This window comes from Dermacentor albipictus, unplaced genomic scaffold, assembly GCF_038994185.2.
Source record: "Dermacentor albipictus isolate Rhodes 1998 colony unplaced genomic scaffold, USDA_Dalb.pri_finalv2 scaffold_25, whole genome shotgun sequence".
Lineage (NCBI taxonomy): Eukaryota > Metazoa > Arthropoda > Arachnida > Ixodida > Ixodidae > Dermacentor > Dermacentor albipictus.
Window position 1 is genome coordinate 3,619,176 of NW_027225579.1, and position 18,476 is coordinate 3,637,651.

The window sequence follows — 18,476 nt, forward strand, 5'->3', positions numbered from 1 at the left end:
CGATAGTATCAAACAACAACACCCCGACAGAGAGCATCTCCACATTCCTTAACCACTACCTTGGTAACTTGCCGAAAATACTTCCGTCATTTGTGCAAGATACGCCACACCTGCTGAGAATTATAGAAGACATTAATACTAAAGGCACACTACCCCACAACACAATTCTCGCAACACTAGACGTCACGGCGCTGTACACCAACATTCCAATCCCTGATGGTTTATCTTCGATAAAACAAACGCTGTCTAAACACAGTGCACAACACTCTACTGAAGTTTACCTGTCTCTCCTTGAATTAGTTCTCACACATAACTACTTCGAATTTGAAGAGAGTTACTACCTACAGATACATGGTACAAGCATGGGTACGCCTATTGCACCAACCTACGCGAACATATTTATGGGGATTCTAGAAACAGATTTCCTATCGCGCTGCACTACCAAGCCCCACACATACCTACGATACATAGACGACATACTCATAATCTGGGGACATGGCCAAGACAGTCTAGATAAATATGTATCCTTTCTAAATTCTGTTCACCCAACAATAAAATTCACATCAGAATCCTCAACTGAGCGAATAAACTTTCTGGACACAACAATATACATTGACAATGGTGAACTAAAGACAACGCTGTATAGGAGACCTTTCGACAAACAACAGTACCTAGAATATACCAGCCACCATCCCAGACATTGCAAACAAGGCATCTTTAAAGGCCAAGCCACACGACTACGTCGCATTTGCGTTGAAAACCAAGACTACATAGATAGACTCGATCACCTTAAATAAACGCTATCAAACAGGAACCACCCAATCAGTGACCTTCAAACAGCTTACATCGCTGCAACCAAACTTGATCGAGCCGAGGTCCTCAAGCCCCGCCCGAAGATCACAAGAACAGCAACGCCTCTTCTTACTACTAAATTCTCAAACGCACTCCCAAACGTGAATAACATCCTAAGTAAATACTACCCGATTCTCACCAGCAACCAGAAACTTAAGAAGATTTTTCCCGACCCTCCCAGAGTAGCCTACAGACGCAACACTAATTTTAAAGATGTTCTTGTGCACGCCAAACTACAGAAAAAGAAGAAGTTGGGAACCAATCCCTGTGGTCGCCCCAGGTGCTCTACATGCAAACACATTCAATCCACTACTACAGTAAAAAGTACAGCGTCGAATTACACACACAAGGTAACTTCGGCTTTCACCTCACATCAAGCAATGTAGTCTACTGTCTAGAATGCGCCGCTTGTAGCAAACAATACATAGGTGAGACCGGACAACAAATCAATGCAAGACTCAATGGTCACCGCGAGGACACAAAACACAATTTACCCAAAGCAGTAGCCAGCCACTTTAATGAACATGGACATATGTTTGACAAAGCAAGGCTCTATATACTACAAACAAATTTCCGTTCCCCTCGCGAAAGGAAGTACACGGAATCATACCTCATACACAAGTTTAATTGCCTACACCCGACAGGAATTAATTTGGCACGCGGCAACTTAGAATCTTTAAAAGCTGTAACTTAAATCTGAAACTCTCATATCATCAACCAATACACAAAACACATTAGGCCACCAGCCAACTTTAATTCTTAACCTCACCTACTCTTTCATTTCGGAGGAAAAAAAGGGAGAGGGGGAGGAGGGGAAAAAATTTCCTGCCTACTACTCAATTTAATGTACTCTTTCAGGATTTTACGTCTACACCAAGTGTACGATCCCCTTCTTCCATGTACACTTGCCCGCGCCCACTTCTGCACGCGTCACCCTCCTGTTTGCTATACTGATTTCGCCCCCCCCCCTTCCCCCTGCCCCCCTTTTTTAGTTTTTTTAGTCTTTTTTTTGAAACCCCCTCGACAACACATTCCGAAGTCAATATGCCTTTTTCGGCGCCTCAACCCGGAGTATCGCCTTCTGGATGCCGCCGTAACGACACCTACGTTAAGCGCGTGGGGCAGTGCCCCTTGAAAGACCATGCCGCTGCCTTTCAGTCACCCCGCACATTGCACCGCAGACTCCTCGTCGCCACCTTAACTATTTCAAAATTACTCGACCTATTGCTTGACCGGCCGTTCTAATGCCTCAAAAACATGCCGCCAACGACTCCCCTGAATACCTCCTAACCTTTCACATCCCCAACACGCTCCCAAGCCCCCGTATTTCTTAAAGATTTCATTTTTCTCTTTCTTTTTCTTTCACCCCCCCCCCTTTGTTGTGTATTGGTATGGCCCTGGCTCCCCCCTGCTTTTTTTTCCCCCTTTTTTCCCCCTTTTTTCTGCTTCTATTTCTTTTCTTTCCTCCCCGCGTGCCCACTCTCACGCTCTTGTCCCTTCGTCATGAGAATGAGGCTCACAGACTTCGGACGACAACGCCTGTTCCCTCTTGTAATCTCTCTCTTTAAAACCAGCCGCCAGCGACAACACCCGCACGTGACGTCACTGCACTAACCCTTTAAAACTAACACGCCGAGGATGACGAGGCCGCCTTTGACGAAGATAGGTCCACCTATCGAAACGTTGGCCAGCCTGTCTGAGGCACTTCAACCCTGTTTTAAAAAAGTTTATGGCCTATCTATAGCATTTCGCCACAGCCGTGAGTCGCGGCGGAATCGGTGTACTTGTTGAAGCTTCGTCGGGGAACTTGGTGCAATCCCATAGGATGTGCGTCAGGGTGGCCCTCTCCCGCTGGTACACGCGCCACACATCACTCACATATACTTTCGGGTACAGATGATTCATTAACACTGGGGTGTGTAAGGTAACAGTTTGTAATTGTCTGAACAGCACCGCCTCCGCTCGGCTCAGCCCCGGGTGCGGGGGTGGGAAAGTCCTTCGAGCCAGGCGGTGAAACTGTGTGTAAGTTCGTTGAACGTCGTCATGTGGTCTTTGTCACTACAACACGTTGGACGGTCTGCTGCAGCGGTGTGGTTGGTTAGCGCTCGCGCCACTGTGTGTGCCGTCTCTATGCGGTTAACGTGCTTCTCCGACGCATCGTTGCCCGCGTGCGCCGGGAACCACTTAATTTTAACATACCTATTCTCTCGTTGCAGGTCAGCCGAGCACAGAACGCACATTGCCTCACCACACACTTTGCCCTTGGCACAATTCCGCACTGCACTTCGCGACTCGCACAACACCGTTTGGTACCCGGGGTCGGCAATGGCCAGGGCCGCCTCCTCCACCTGACATGCTTCTCGGACCCGTAAGCTCGCCTCTGCCCTCGTTGCACCGGACGACGCCTCTATGACGGTAGCTAGAAACGCCACGCTGTCTCCCTGGTATCCTGCCGCATTCACAAACCTTGCGCGCTCGTCCTTGGCGTGAAAGTCGATGAGGGCCTTGGTCCTCACCGCTCTTCTCTCCTTGTTAAACTCCGTGTTCATGTTTCTCGGGATGAACTCTACCCTGTTCTCCTTGTTCTCCTTCTCTACCCTGCTCTCCTTGTTCACGTGCTTCGGGATCCTTGTGGAGCGCTGTGTGTGTCAGATGTGCCTTCTTTTGTCCTTGTCAAACTTGCGCTATAACAAAATAAGGTCTACCCTAATCCGGCGCCGGCTCTCGTCCGGGACAGGAACCTCACTACTCGCCTTTTTCGCACCGGGCGTGAAGCCCAAGTATTGAAGTACGCGCCTGCCGGCTTCGGTCATAGCCGCTCCAGCTGGGCGGTCCGTTACGCTTCCGCAATTTCCTCGAGGGTATTGTGTACCACGAGGCTCACGAGCTTGTTGGTGCTTGCGCACTCGAATAGTCCGAGCGCCGCCTTGTAAGCTTGGCGTATCAGGGCGTTGATCTTATTCTTTTCACACTGCATCCAGTTGAGGAAGGCTGCAACGTAGGTGACGTGGCTGATTACGAAGGAGAGCACAAACCGTATCAAGCTTTCCCCCTTCATCCCGGCCTTGCGGTTGGCGCCCCGTCTGATGAGACGTATTGCGTTGGTAATCATGGCTGTAAGGTGGGAAATAGACTCGCCGTTGCCCCATCGCTTGTCTATAATCATGCCGAGAACCCAGATTCTGTCGACCTCAGGGTTCACTTGGCCGTACCTCGTCACGATCTTGATGGCCTCGTAATCGCTCGGTTCGCTCTTGTTACGTCTGACGTACTTCGGTGGTAACACCAGCAGTTCTGACTTGCTCGGTGAGCAGATCAAACCGGAACCATTGGTCTTCGATCGCGTCGATGGCTTCCTGCAGCGTGCTCTCAATGTTACCATCGCTGCCTCCCGGGAGCCAAAGCGCGATGTCACCTGCAGAGCGCCTTCGACAAAGTGAAGCACTCTGCGATCAGTTGTCCCAGGTGATCAGGTGTCCCAGGTGTCCATACTCAATAAGGGCGCAAGAACGTACCATTACATCAAGAAATTTCGGACGGGACGGACTACCAAGCTCTGCGCCGGCGATATACGGCTCCAACAGAAGAGGCTTGGCAGTGTTGGGACCATGAGGGCTCGGTCATCTCGCCGTTGTTATTCAACCTCGTTATGATCGGGGTGGCCAAGCAACTCTCTCTAGTCGAGGGGGTTCGGTACTATACAAAGGATGCCTCAAAATTCAGCTGAGAACAGACAGCGTTATTTCTTTAAAAGGAACCACACACGAAACATGTGCGACAGGCAGCGTCCGTGTTCATTTGAATATCACCCGAGCTGCGAAGAAATACGCCTCTTTGGACTGTGTAGTCCACAAAAAACCTTGCTAGGATCCGCTGCGATGGCTTAGCGGCTATGGTGTGGCGCTGCTAAGCAGGAGGTAGCGGGATCGAATTCCGACCGCCACGTCCGTATCTCGACAGGAGCGAAGTGCAAAAACGCCCGTATCCCGTGCACTGAGGGCACGTGATCAACCTCTTATGGTCAAACTAATCAGGAGTCCCCCACTACGGTGTGCCTCGTAATCAAATCATGCTCTTGGCACGTAAAACCCCCAGAATTCAATTCGATTTACCCTGGTCAGTATTCGTCAAGTAATATGGCTAAAATGGTTATCCCTAAATAACGAAGTCCGAGCTGTGCGCTTCGCTGGCCAAGTTCGTCAACCATCTCCTTATAAAAACACAATTATTTAGTGCATCTCTCGAATTGCGTCGTAGAAAATGGGCATATTATTATTCTCGCAATTACCTCACGATGGCTGATATTCTATGTATTTATGGCTCCCCACGGGAGGGGATCTTGTCAATCTTCCTTGGCCATTTCGAGCGTGCCCTCTTTCATTTGAACTCTAGGAGTAATGTACCGTACGCAGCTCGCCACTTTAATAGTGATATGTGTAGAAGCGCCGCAGAACAATCTAGTTCGTTCAAGCACAGGTTAACTGGGCTTAAATGCACTGAATTTCAGAAACCTTATTCAGTCTCCGATGCACGTCGAACCTACAACATCATCGGTATTCGACCTCATAATCACCAAAAATAAATACACAGTTTATGTGTCGTATTGGTGCGGGCGCAAGGAACCAGCTGCCTGTAGTATTGCGCGTAAAGAACCATGATAGAAAAGAAAATCGCATAATCTCGGGATGAGGTCTACCCTAATCCGGCGCCGGGTCTCGTCCGGGACAGGAACTATAGAAGAGAGAGAGGGAGAGAGAAACAACTTTATTTAGTCGCCTGCATAACGATACCATGAATAAATGGCGCCACGATGCGGGCCCTGACGTCTTCTCAACGGGTGGTCTCTACTCAACTCCCGCGCATGTTACTCCCGTAGTCGGTCGCCCTGTGGGGCAACGTTGCATCGGTTTCGCTCGGCCTTTGTGAGTTATTTAAATGCAGAATTAGCATTGTGGACACGAGTGCCGCCTCTCGCGCTGCCGCAGCTGGTAGGGCCTACACAAGGTTTCTGGGTCTCTTGTTACCAACGTATCATGCATGTTTTCCTACATGGTTGCCCTTAAACCATTAAAGAAATCTCGTATGAGCTGTGGGTGACCCGTCGCCTTTTACAACTTGTCAAAAACGAAACACTTACTTATTGCAGTGATGGCATGCTCCAAGGTAAAGCTACTTCAAGCTGTTTTTATTCCATTTCCGCAATCAGCCCTCCACGATTGGTCAAACACTTATCGGGCTACCCCCCCCCCCCCCCCTCGACTGTCTGTCACGGGGCGTCACAGAAACCATGAAAGCTCCACAACTGATAATACGTGTGCGCACTGATTATGTGTGATTAGATTGAATAAAATTGAAATAATGATTTCTGATTCCACACCTTTTTCGCCATACGCCATCCGCTATTGGTCAAAAGTTTTCGAGCTGCACCCCCTTCGGTTTTCTGACACGCGACGTCAAAAAACCTCAAAAACTCACCATGTCCAAGAGACGTGTGCGCATTAAAGCTGGATAACTATGCCGAACAATACTTAACTATTTTTGGAACGGCGGAGACTGCTGCTGCCCACCGATCACTCCGACACTAGCTACGCGGAGCTGTATGGAAGAACATTTATTTGCGTATAATAAACATTCTTAGGTGGCAGTATAACTTTATCGAGCCGTTTCGGCACGTATACAACAGCGCTCTGCCAAGTCATCCTCACTGAGGATCCGTATTACCGCCATATTTAGCCTCTGGTTGCACGCCGTGGCGATTGTCGACCAGCTACCACAAGCTACGCGGGGCAAGAAGGTCAATCCCAGACGCCCGCCCCACCCTCGTCATCCCGTTATCTACTTTCACACAATCGTGAGCTGGTGCATGGCGTGAGAAGTTACTGTCGCGAGAAGTTGCGTTCCCTGTAGACGTGCAAGAGATGGGAGGCAACTGGTATTGCGTTGTTGGTTGCAGGAACTTCAGCCCTCGCCATCCGCACGCACAACTTGAGCCGATGCCGATCGTGTTCAGCCGAGGTTAAGCCTATATGTCATAGTAGTGTAGTTCATGCGTCTGCTGCTGGCGGACCTAAATGACTGACTTGCAGCTAATTAAGATATCATATGAAGAAAACTCCTTCTGTAGTGCAGTTTTGACCATACGAATTTGAAATATGCGATTCTTCATTTCGTACAGTACACACACAAAGAAAAGCGAGAAGCGACGACACGGAGCAGTATCCACATAGGTACGTTGCTGTTTTCGACGGAAAGCTGCCCGCCGCACTCACCGGCAGTTCCCTAAATTAAATGCGAATACGAACATGGGTGCATTTTTAAGTATTGTCATGCAGACTCATTATTTAGCTTCAGAGGTTAACTGCTTGCCTCGCACCCCAAATGGGCAGCGTGCGTAGGATCCTCGATACAGCAGCGTAAAGAACCACCTCGTTCCCCTGCCAATGGTGTCTATATTGGCATCAGGCTTTCCTTCGAGAAAGCTACGCGTTCTCTAAATGGATGATTATGCGCCAAAGTCCTCATCTATGTCCACTTTATGGAACATAGTGCGTGCATGAAGAGGACACGAAGAATCATAAGTAGGCAGCATAATTAACAATGCTCCCGTACTACAGTCTCCCACTCGCAGCTTTCGAAGGTGCGTGGTCGCTGATATCAGCGTGATTTAGAGTGATGAAACAGTGCCTACATGCACAAAATCTGCCTGTTTTGATATGTTCGGACATTATTTGATGTCAGTGGTGAGCGGGGGGGGGGGGGGAGGGGCGCTAGTATTATATTTCAAGGGATCAACGAGTTGTCGCTGCACCTGCCAATTGATGTAAACAAATGCCAGTGGCGTTTTTGCGAGATGTTTTTACTGAGATCGTCTCCCTGAGAAGGAATATACAACCTAAAATATCAAGCAGCACGTCTAAGATCAATGGTTAAGGCTGCCCTTGGTCTTCATGTTGCAGTACGATATGTAGCGCATGGGCGCTGAATCTCGTGATGACAGGTCGAATGCAAGCGGTGATCCGTGGCCATCGAATTCGTCAGAATTATACCTGTCAATACTTAACAGATCCGAAGAGCTGGTGCAGCTAACATTGTCACCCGAAGATCTGGTGCGGTGACGATACAGCCGGGCGTCTGCTCTTCGCTGCCAGCGGGCAAGACCGGCATGCCTTGCACGCCTTTCCCGGTGGGGACGCTCGTGACGTCTCACGAAGAGGTTCGCTCGGCTGCTTGGTCAGGTTTCGGTTTAGTTGTTGCCTGTTTTTGCTTAATTAAATTTATTTTCGAATTTGCATAACAATTGTACTATCAGACGCATGACAGGGGGTTCTCGACAACCGAAATATTTCATTACCGTGACAAGGTAAAATATGCGCCTGAGTTGCAGTTTGAGGTACACTTGCGTTTGCGTTCGTAGATGCTTAGGCCGTATATATATATATATATATATATATATATATATATATATATATATATATATATATATATATATATATATATATACATATATATGATCCGGCCCCTTGGTTAACCCCTTTTCTTCTCGTATATATATATATATATATATATATATCTGTGTGTCTGTGTGTGTGTGTATGTGCGTGCGTGCGTATTAACAAGCTTCATTCCGAATCATTCGAAACCTGAAAATGCGTCCCCCGCGGTAGTATTTTGGGCCAGCTCCTATTTAATGTGGATATTAATAATCTTCATAATCCTTGTAGTCACGTAAACATCATTATTTGGCTGGCGACACGGCCGTTCTTCTTACCTTTCCTAACATAACAGTACTAATACACCCAGCAATCTAGGCACTGCAATCATTGGCACATTGCAAGTCAGACAAAACATTAACAGTAGGTGATAAAAAAACTAAAGCAATCGTATTCTTCCTAAAGAAAACCTCGTGTAGAATCTGCCAGCCATCTATCTAAACAGCAGCCTTATCCACCACATATATCGCTTTAAATCTTTAAATGCCTTGCCACCAGTCTCAAACCAACACTTTCCTGGGATTCTCACGTCACACAAGTTAGCCACACTCTTTGTCGGGCTGTTGGTATCACTTTGTCGCTACTGCCGATTAATGTCTATTCTCTACAATTCCGTTTACTAGGCAGCAGTTTTCCGTGAGCCAAGTGCACATGGAAAGTATTATACGAGGTGTGAGTGAGGCTTAGCCTCCATACGCCGCTAACGTAACCCAGTGGCATTGAGGAGATAGTGGTATTCGCCAGTATACTGCATGACAAATAGGAGCAACATATTATAGCTATTGTTATTTATCTATTATTTTTATTATATTCAACAGTTGTTAGTGGCTTGCTAACCAGTGCCCGAATAGAGTGCGAGCATAGGGAAATTATTGGTCTTTCATTAAACTTCCAGTAAAGAGAACCATAGTGCAAATAAATAGGACGCATAGGTAACATGCATTATGTGAATGCGACGGTAGTGTATTGTATTTTAGAGCACTACGGCCGTGCTACGCGACAGCGTTTGCATGTTGCACATTCGCCTTCGTCCGGAAAAAAAGCCGCATATTTTTTTCCCGGTGATTTCTGTTCTCCTGGTGTGATGAGGAAAGCACAATGCGGCAGTCATCTCAAGTGTTATTTCTTCTCTCCCGTGCACCACGTGAGATGAATTACCCCGTTTCAAATCCCCTTTTGTCGTACTAATGCATTTTTAGCGCATGGCCATCGTTTACGTGGTTATAGTGCACCAGAATTGCGATGCGATGCGCCACTGGTGGCATTTATGTAAATGTCGCTCCCGTTGCTGGAGGGTGAGTTTGGCCGTTGAGTGGAGGACAGAACACGCCGGCAGTCCTCTTGCTTTGCCTGTGTCCGTGAATGCTTTACACCAGCGTTCTTATGCACTCCATGAGACGACTTTCTCGAACAGAACCAGCCTCTCTTGTCGCATTGACGCAATGGGCCTACCTAACGCATTCCCAGCGCTTACGTGGATGAAGCGTGCTATAAATGCGATGCAATGTGCCAGTGCCGCGTTCAGGTACAGGCACGCGGCTGTAAACTTTAGCGCTTGAGCTCTAGTCGCGCTCATTTGTGCAGTGGTTTTTGTGAAAGGAACGGCGTTGTTGGGCTCTCTGGAGGATGAACATGCATAAAAAAAGTCGCAGTTTTTCCCGAGAGGCAAATTATTGAGAGCCATCGCTGACTAGAACACATGAATTCACTAATCGTTGTAGTTTTATGAACAGTATAAATTACAGTTAAGATTCGCTGACTAAAAACAAAAAAACAAACAAAAAGACAAGCATGATGCCTGTGCCGGAAGGCAATCGTGAACGCAGCACATTCGATGACTGCAAACACTCGGCATCACAACGTTGGGGGGATGACGAGCGCCGGCAACTGAGAGCGTGCATACTTGCCCCGAAGCGAATGTTCCGCGCTGGCACTCTCTTCTCCACTTCAACTGCGCCGCGTCTCAGAAAATACGCAGATAGCGTCACTACCAAAACAGGGCGAGCAGGATGGCCACGTGCATGCAGCCACCATCTTGCTTGATTCATCCTTGCGTATTTACCCTTTGACCTGGCATCTGCAGATCACGTGGCCTCCAAACACGGTGCTGACGTGCAGCGTCCAAGCAGCGGGGGCGCTGCCCCGTTCCCACCAACATCGGTTGCGCCTGAACATGGCACGAATCAAGCTTTCAACCTTCTGAACTCTCCCTCGAATGATTGGCGTCACGCCCAAATCAGTCACGTGACAACCGATACGTGCCGTGCGGGCTGAGTAGGCTTGGCCGACCGGAATCGGGAGCGGCAGCAACGACAACAGCAGCGATCGACTGCAAAAACGCGGCTCGAGTGTCCGTGTAATTGATATCGCGATGTAAACTAATAAACCACTGCATTACTGTCTGTCACAACGCAGCTCTTAAATTCACTTCAATGAAGAGCGTATACCGTATTGGGGATGAGACCACACGCCACGGCTTCTGATTTCAGATCCCGAGTACGGATCGATTGATGCTTGACCACTTTTGCCGCCCGTACAACACACGCATCTATTCCGGGGACCGTAATTTGTGTCATTCATGGCGCCTCCGCGAACGCTCGTCTTCTGCTTTACGGACGTTGTGCTCAGGCCGAAGCAATGCTAACCAAACCTCCTAATGGTAATAAAAGGGGCCACTTGTGGTGATACAAATTCGGCTCCCTCTTTAGTGTACATGTATAAGGCCAACGAAAGACAGCTCATGTAAGTTACACTTTCGCATGCGTCAGAAAACCTACAAACCTGCGAACCCAACAAAGGGCAGAAAACATGCAGCCATTTGTAACTACTACTCACCGACTTGGTCATGAAGCCACTGGGACAGTCCTTTAAGAATTCCTGGTGCCTGAAAAAGAAAGAAAAGAAAATGAGTATTCAGCTATTTGGTTTCTGTTTGAAAAGCTTAGCGGAGGCTAACGGGTCTCATTATCCTTTTCAACGCACCCAGAGCTAGTTCGATGGCGCAGCAAACGCCAAAAGAAGCACGAATCAAGTGTGTACCACAGAAAACGTGGCTCATTTCACATAAGCCTAATAAATACTATAACTAATAATAAATATAAATCAATTACATTTTCTGTCTAGTTCACAAATTCATCGTACGATGGGTTTGAAGAGCTATGACGATGAAAAGGGCTTTCCAATCGTGATAGCGAAATGAAAGGTGATGGCTGCACCCTGGCAAAAAGTTTTTACGCGCCGAATAATTTCCAGATTAACGCTCAGACAATAGCGACTCCGTGAACAAACATTTATTGGCGTATGAGGGAAAAGCAAATCAGGAATAGGCCTCGCAAAGATTTCCATTCGTAAGTGCCGCTTGCCATTGACCGGCCGCTTCCAGTAATATTACCCCCAACATCACCATCGAAACTATTCAAGCGTAAGAACATTTTTCGTGAATACAGGCCTTCCTGTACACCTCTCATTACCTGATGTAAGCAGGTATCTCACAATATAGAGTGCATTTAAAAGTTTGTTGACTGCCGCGATATCCAACCAGGCCATGGAGCTGAACCGTTATATTCCGCTGAACCTGAACCAAAGCAAATCATTCTTTTTTTTTTGCCATCTTGGAGCTGAACCCGAACCGAGACTTTGTGGGATAACCATTCCGCACCAGTTAGACGAACACTTCAGAAGGCCCCGTGCAGTTGCCCATCTTGCTGGTGCAAGGGCCAAGGAAATTGTTTTCGCTCTCTTTATTCTTTTGTGACCATTAAGGCCTACGAAATCATTAATCTGCCAGATTTTGTAAATTTTTGGTACCCAGTTCGGTTTCCCACTGTAACTGTCAATAGAGGTCCTTGGACGATTGTTATATTTCGGAATTTCTTTAAAAAATGCTTCAAATGAAGTCTCACAACTAATTTCACGGAAGTCCATTGAACTTTAACATATGAAATTTAGTATTTTAGTGGTATTCTTTTGTTAGGCTGATGTTTTTACTGTTCAGATGTGCATGGTATATCACTTGGGCAAGTAACGGGGAAGCGTTTCGACGATGCTTTTTCAGGCGCACGTAGAGCTAATATATATACTTGATACGAATAAAGACGTTAAATTTCATGATGGATGCACTCATGGATTACTAAAACATTCAGCATTTAATTGAAAGGAGGCACAAACATTCAACCTTATTTGTTGCCTGTGCTGCAGCAGACGTAGATTTCTTGCATTTAAATACTGCTGCGTGCTGCTGCCCCGTAGAAATACCCAGTGGTAGATACACAGTAACCGCAGGAGCACAATCTCAGGGGTTCATAACCAGTGGCCACAACGGTAAATTTTTTAGGCTGCACTATCTGCGTGATCAGCCCAAGAAAACGGCCAGATGCACGGCCAATGCTGGGTGACTCGGACAAGAATACTCGGACAACTACACGGAGACAATGGTTTAATGCTGCGCACGGCCGGCGGGGCGGCAGTTGCAACCCAACCCCGAATGAGAAATCTGCTCAGTGAAGCCCCGACTTTCTCCTTGCTTTCTGCTTTGCGTCAAGTGTGACATGTCTATGATTTACGCAACAATGTCGGTGAAAGAAAGAGGTAAGGAACGCTCCCAACCCCCGTTGAATTTGCATAACAGGGCTGATAATCACAAAAAGTCTTTTACACTAGCATTATTCGTAGAAGAAAGTTCCATGCCAAACCTGATGGTACAGATAGGGTTAGTGCGCCGGACAGTGGTTAAAATCACTTGCGAAAGAGAAGCTTCCTGGATTCAGCCGCAGACACGCACATGATTATAAAATAAGGATTTTCTTTATATTAGAACTCCAAGGGATTTCAGGGTGGCGTGAGTTTTTTCTACTTGGTGCAGGTACTTTGAATAATATGAGGGCATCGGTATAGATTGATGTAATTCCACGAAATGAGACAACTCGGAGAAGCTGAGCCTCAGTAGCAGCTCATTTGATTGAGCGCCACGGCCATAAAATAATTTACCTCCATCAACAGTACAGCAAAGGACAAAATGTCGAAAAATCCCCTAACGTGTTAGGTGTATTAATACGGAGACGAAAAAGCGTGAGACAACGTCTAAGTTTCAACCTTATCTATGCAAAGGGACTTGCATGCATGTGTCGTTAGAACACGGTTTCAGGCTGTAAAGAACAGAGCAACATTTGTAAGGACAACGACTATCACACAGGCCTGTGCCATTGACAAATCATAATATGTTAGTTCCCTGTTCCCTGGACCTCAACGAGTGAGGTGTACGCAGTTGTAAGGCGCTTGCAGGCATAACTTTATGAAGCGTTTTGAGCATTAGGTCATTCGAAAAGAAATTACAGCAGGCTTGCACGCATTCAAGTATTCATGTTCTTGCGTAATATCAAGACACCAGAGATGCACCCGTACTCGTCTCCTGAGAGAAAATCGCAGGTGAATCTGACAAACATTGTTTTCTGAATTTTTTTCATTCTTCCTAATTTTAAATGATCATGAACCCATATGACACAGTTCAAACCAGTTTGAATCGTTTTAGGTTTTCTCCGGCGCTGAAGCTTGACAGAACCGAAAAATATGCTGAGGCCTCAGGTTGGACCCGCACCGAATCCGAAAACTGTTCGGTTCAACACCGTGTACGCGAGGCATGTTTCTAGTATTTGTACACTAAGTGTTCGGTGCTTTATCATCGTATAGATTGAGATTGGGGGTTCGTTTCAACCGTTCCTCAGTTGTGCAGTAAGTACTTGCTCTTCTTTGCATGTTTCCTGTAAGAGGACGCGTTATTTTGCGAGAAGCCTATGCTCGGCATTCTAACTCGTTCTGGACTACCCCTGCTTCGTACTTCATTTCCGCAGGCCTGAATAAATGTCAGTGCCCTGTCAATCAAATATTTGATGGTAGATTGCACGTGAACCGCCTGGTACACCGATATTATGTTCATGTTTACTAAACTGTTGGTTCTAGTATGGACAATACTTTGAATGCCTATATGGATAACAATGATGCTTCGTAAGCTTTTTAATTAAGTATGTCAGGTTTCCTTCCCTCATTTTGACTCGAGGAATGTATTCTTGTGTTATTGCGATGAGCGCTTTTCAAGCTACAGTATAGTCCAATCCAACATGTATGCGATGTTTTCACGATCAAATATGCTGGCTTCGATATATATATACATATACATATATATATATATATATATATATATATATATATATATATATATATATATATATATAGGGGGATGAGATCCGCGGTGAGCTCGCGCACGTAGGCGGAAGGCCTGAGCGAGTGAAAGACGTTCACATAGGCCAGTCGCCCTCAAGAGTGACACAAGAGCCTTCATAGCTTTGTGGGCCCACGAGCGATGGGGACGGTCTTCAGGTAGCACCTCCACAGACAACGGCCGATAGTCCAATCTTCTTAGTGTGATAGATAATGCTTGTCTTTCCGACTGAAACCAATGACAATGGTGCAATAAATGTTCTCATGTTCTCTTTCACGCCGCCGACGTCGTATGCAGCACTGTCTGTCATTCCACTGAAAGTAGTGTACGCCTTCGTGAAAGCCACTCTAAACCACAGCCGGCATAGAAGAGACACCTCACGTCGGTGAAGCTCTGGTGCAGGTCGGAGTTGTAGCGAAGGATTCAGTTTGTGCAACCTGGCGCATACTATATTTGGGGTGTTCCACTCTTCTACTGAGAGCTTGCGTGCCAGGTGACGAAGCTGAATGGAGGCTTCTGTCCTGGAAAGAGGAATGGAAACGATGTGTTCTTCTGGATGTGCCTCTGGGCAGCTTTGTATTCTTGATCATTTCCACTGATCCGGCAATGGCCAGGTAGCAACTGCAAAATAATTTCGCGGACTTTCTGTTGGACGTCGTGATGAACTTTGGTGATATTTTTATGTCAGCTGTTAATGAGCTCCACGAGTGAGAATTGACTGCATGCTCTGTAAAGCCGATCTCGAGTCGGAAAACATGGCCCATATACCGGGACTCTCTGTGTCAATAAGTGGAAGCGCACTGCTAGCCCTGACTTCTGCAGCCGTGGACCTCGTGACATGTTGAATCGCAGTGTTACTCCTCTTGTCGGTAAAAACACAGCGCCCCCAGAACTGACCGATGTGGTCGATCCGTCAGTATAGATGCGTACATGGCTACTGTGTTTCTCGTACAACAGGAGTAAGCTCAATGGTTTTAGTGCAATTGGTGGCAGATCTAATTTGTCTGCAGTCCTGGAATTCTGAGGTGTACTTCAGGACGTCACAAACACCATGCAGGGGACACCGGCCTTGCCGCAGGTGTGTACCCCGATATAATCGAGGCACGGTATGCACTGACAGTTATGCTAAATGAGGTGTGGGGTCTTTCCAAGGTGATTACGATGAGGTGGTGGCAAGGGGCCCGGGCAGTGTGCTTGACATGTGCATGCACTGTCTCGACGACAATGTGCAACGCCATTGAATAACCTTGAGGAATGGCGATAGTTTCAGGCATTGAGGCACTGCATGGTAATCCACGGCATATCCTCAAAGCTTGGGCTTGAATTCCGTGAACTGCACACGAATTGGTTTTGGAGGTGTTGGATGTTACAGGTAGGCTGTACCGGAGTAACCCAACAGACAACACCCTCTGCAGCTATAACCTGGATTGTGTGGACACTCGCAGTTCCTTCCTGCAAGGAACCTGAGCAGATGACATAACGCAATCAGTCGCTTTTCACGTCGTTAACGTGAGCAGTCCAGGACAAGTCACTGTCAGTCACAACACTCAAGAACATGTGACCTCTCCTGCCCGATATCACTTGTCCATTAATTTATATGGCACACGCAGACATTGACTTCCGGGTACACGCCACCACTGCGCACTTTTCCCAAGTCACCTCCACACCTTGTTTACGATGGTAGCATGATGTCAATGAGGCCGCCTTCTGAAGCCGAGCACGAAGCATAAGCCGTGTCACCTACGACGTCCAGATGCAGACGTCGTCGGCGTAGATATAGACTGGAACAGTACTTGGCAGGTTCCCTCGAATAGTCCAATAAGGGCTAGATTAAAAAACTCAGTGCCTTTCCATTCTGTGAACAAGGATGACCAGCGAAGCTGTGTATGTGGGTGACGTAATGACGAAGTGCACCTCCACCGCGGGTTCGGACGGTATTGAACTGTCTTCGGGATCGGCCCACATATGTGGAGTGCTTAACACTTGCTTCACCTCCACCATGGGTCGGGACGGCATTGAACTATCGTCGGGGATCGGCCCACGTAAGAGGAGTGCATAACAAAACGGCAAGTTGGGCCAGTTGGTTGGGATTCATGCTAAGAGTTGTAACAGCGCACCCATGACAAGGACAACAGAAGGAATAGGTGCCGTGTCGTCATTTTATTCCTTCTGTTGTCGTTGCCTTGGGTGCTTGCATCACCTCCGCCGCGGGTCGGAACGGCATTGAGCTATCTTGGGGATCGGCCCACGTATGGGGAATGCTTAATGCCTGCTTCACCTCCACCGCGTATCGGCACGGTAGTGAACTATCTTCGGGATCGGCCCACGTATGGGGCGTGCTTAACGCCTGCTTCAACTCCACCGTGGGTCGGGACATTATTGCACTAACGTCGGGATCGGCCCACGTATGGGGAGTGCTTAACGCCTGCTTGAGCTCCGCCGCGAGTCGGGACGCTATTGAACTATCTTCAGGATCGGCGCACGTGAACCAGGCTTAACGCCTGGTTTACCTCCGCCCCCGGGTCGGAACGGTATTGCACTGTCTTCGGGATCGGCTAACATACAGCGAATGCTTAACGCCTGCTTCACCACCACCGCGGGTCGGGCCGGTATTGTTCTATCTCCGGGATCAGCCCACGTATGGGCAGTTTTTTTGCTTACCACGCCAACGACGCAAAAATTTCCTTGGACGATAGATGTATACAGCTTCGCTGTAAAAACGGTGGGCTTAGTACTCCACCCTGAGGGACTCCGTGGCTACTGTAATACTGGAGTGTCAAGCCATCCCCAGTGAGCGCGTGGAAATATTGCATGTGTAGGTAGCTACAGACCCAGAGCTTTATCTTGCCACCAAGTCCTATTGCTTTTAATGCTTTAAGAATGGCTTCATGGGTAACGTTATCTAAGCCCCTTTAACGTCTAGAAACAAGGCAGCAGACTAGCTTTTACAGGCCTTCTGGAATGCGACGTACGTTACCAAGTCGACAATGTTGTGTAGATGAACGGCCATGCCTGAATCCTGTCAACGTATCTGGACAAACTTCATAATGCTGTAGCTACCACTCCAGACGCGTTAGAACCATCGGTTCCATTACTTTGCCTACACAACTAGCAAGCGCAATCAGATGGTATGACGCAACGTCTAAAGGCGACTTTCCAGCTTTGAGAAGCGGAATCAGGTAACTTGTCTTCCATTATTGAGGAACCGTGCCAGTCTGCCACAAATCGTTGTGCAGGAGCAGGAGTGCCTTTCGAGCTCCTTGACCAAGGTTACATAGAGCGCGGTATCTAATGCCATCTGGTACCGGCGCTGAGGAACGCCTGCTCAAAACTAGCGCAGCTTCTAGTTCGTCCAGAGAAAAAGGGCACTCCATAAGGGGATCACGGGAGAACGGTAAGTGGTCGGGAGCCGGCATTCCAGTGGAGCTTGTTTCATCGGCAATCCTCCTACAGAAGGGTTCTGCAGCTTCAATCTCTTTGAATTGTAGGTAAAACGCCAGGGAATTAAATAGGTGGTGCTGTCCAGGGGCTGCACGGCCATTCTGGAGAGGGTGAAAGGCGATAAAAAAAGTAATGGTAGGGACATTTTCAGGGCGGATACTTGGTTCTGTCAAGAAGCGACCAAAAGCAAAGCTCGCGGAAAATGCCCATGAGCGCAGCCTTGTCATGTAGCAGGTGGGCTAAATGACGTCCTAAACAGGACAGGGAAAGGACTAGCCCATGGCGCTTCGCGAAGGTGGTAGACGGCTTGCGCAAGCTATCCCCTCAGGTGCAGATCGTGGTGTACACTGTGACGGAGGTGCCTTTATGTAACAGTCACGTATAAAGAGCCGTGGTGGCTGCTACTACGGCGATACAGAAAATGAGCCCAGCGATGGTTTTCAAGGTTTTCGAAGTAAACAGGGAAGTGAGAAGGTGTG

At 47.7% G+C, this 18,476-nt stretch overlaps 1 protein-coding gene across 1 annotated transcript in view; it reads right to left on the reverse strand.

Annotated features, from left to right (window-relative positions):
• The window catches only part of LOC135908433 (frequenin-1-like), an 803,832-nt gene that overhangs the window by 209,178 nt on the left and 576,178 nt on the right, over positions 1-18,476 (reverse strand). The window contains exon 3 of the mRNA XM_065440212.1: positions 11,178-11,226. Within this exon, the coding sequence (XP_065296284.1) occupies positions 11,178-11,226 (49 nt within the window). The remainder of the gene's footprint in view (positions 1-11,177; positions 11,227-18,476) is intronic.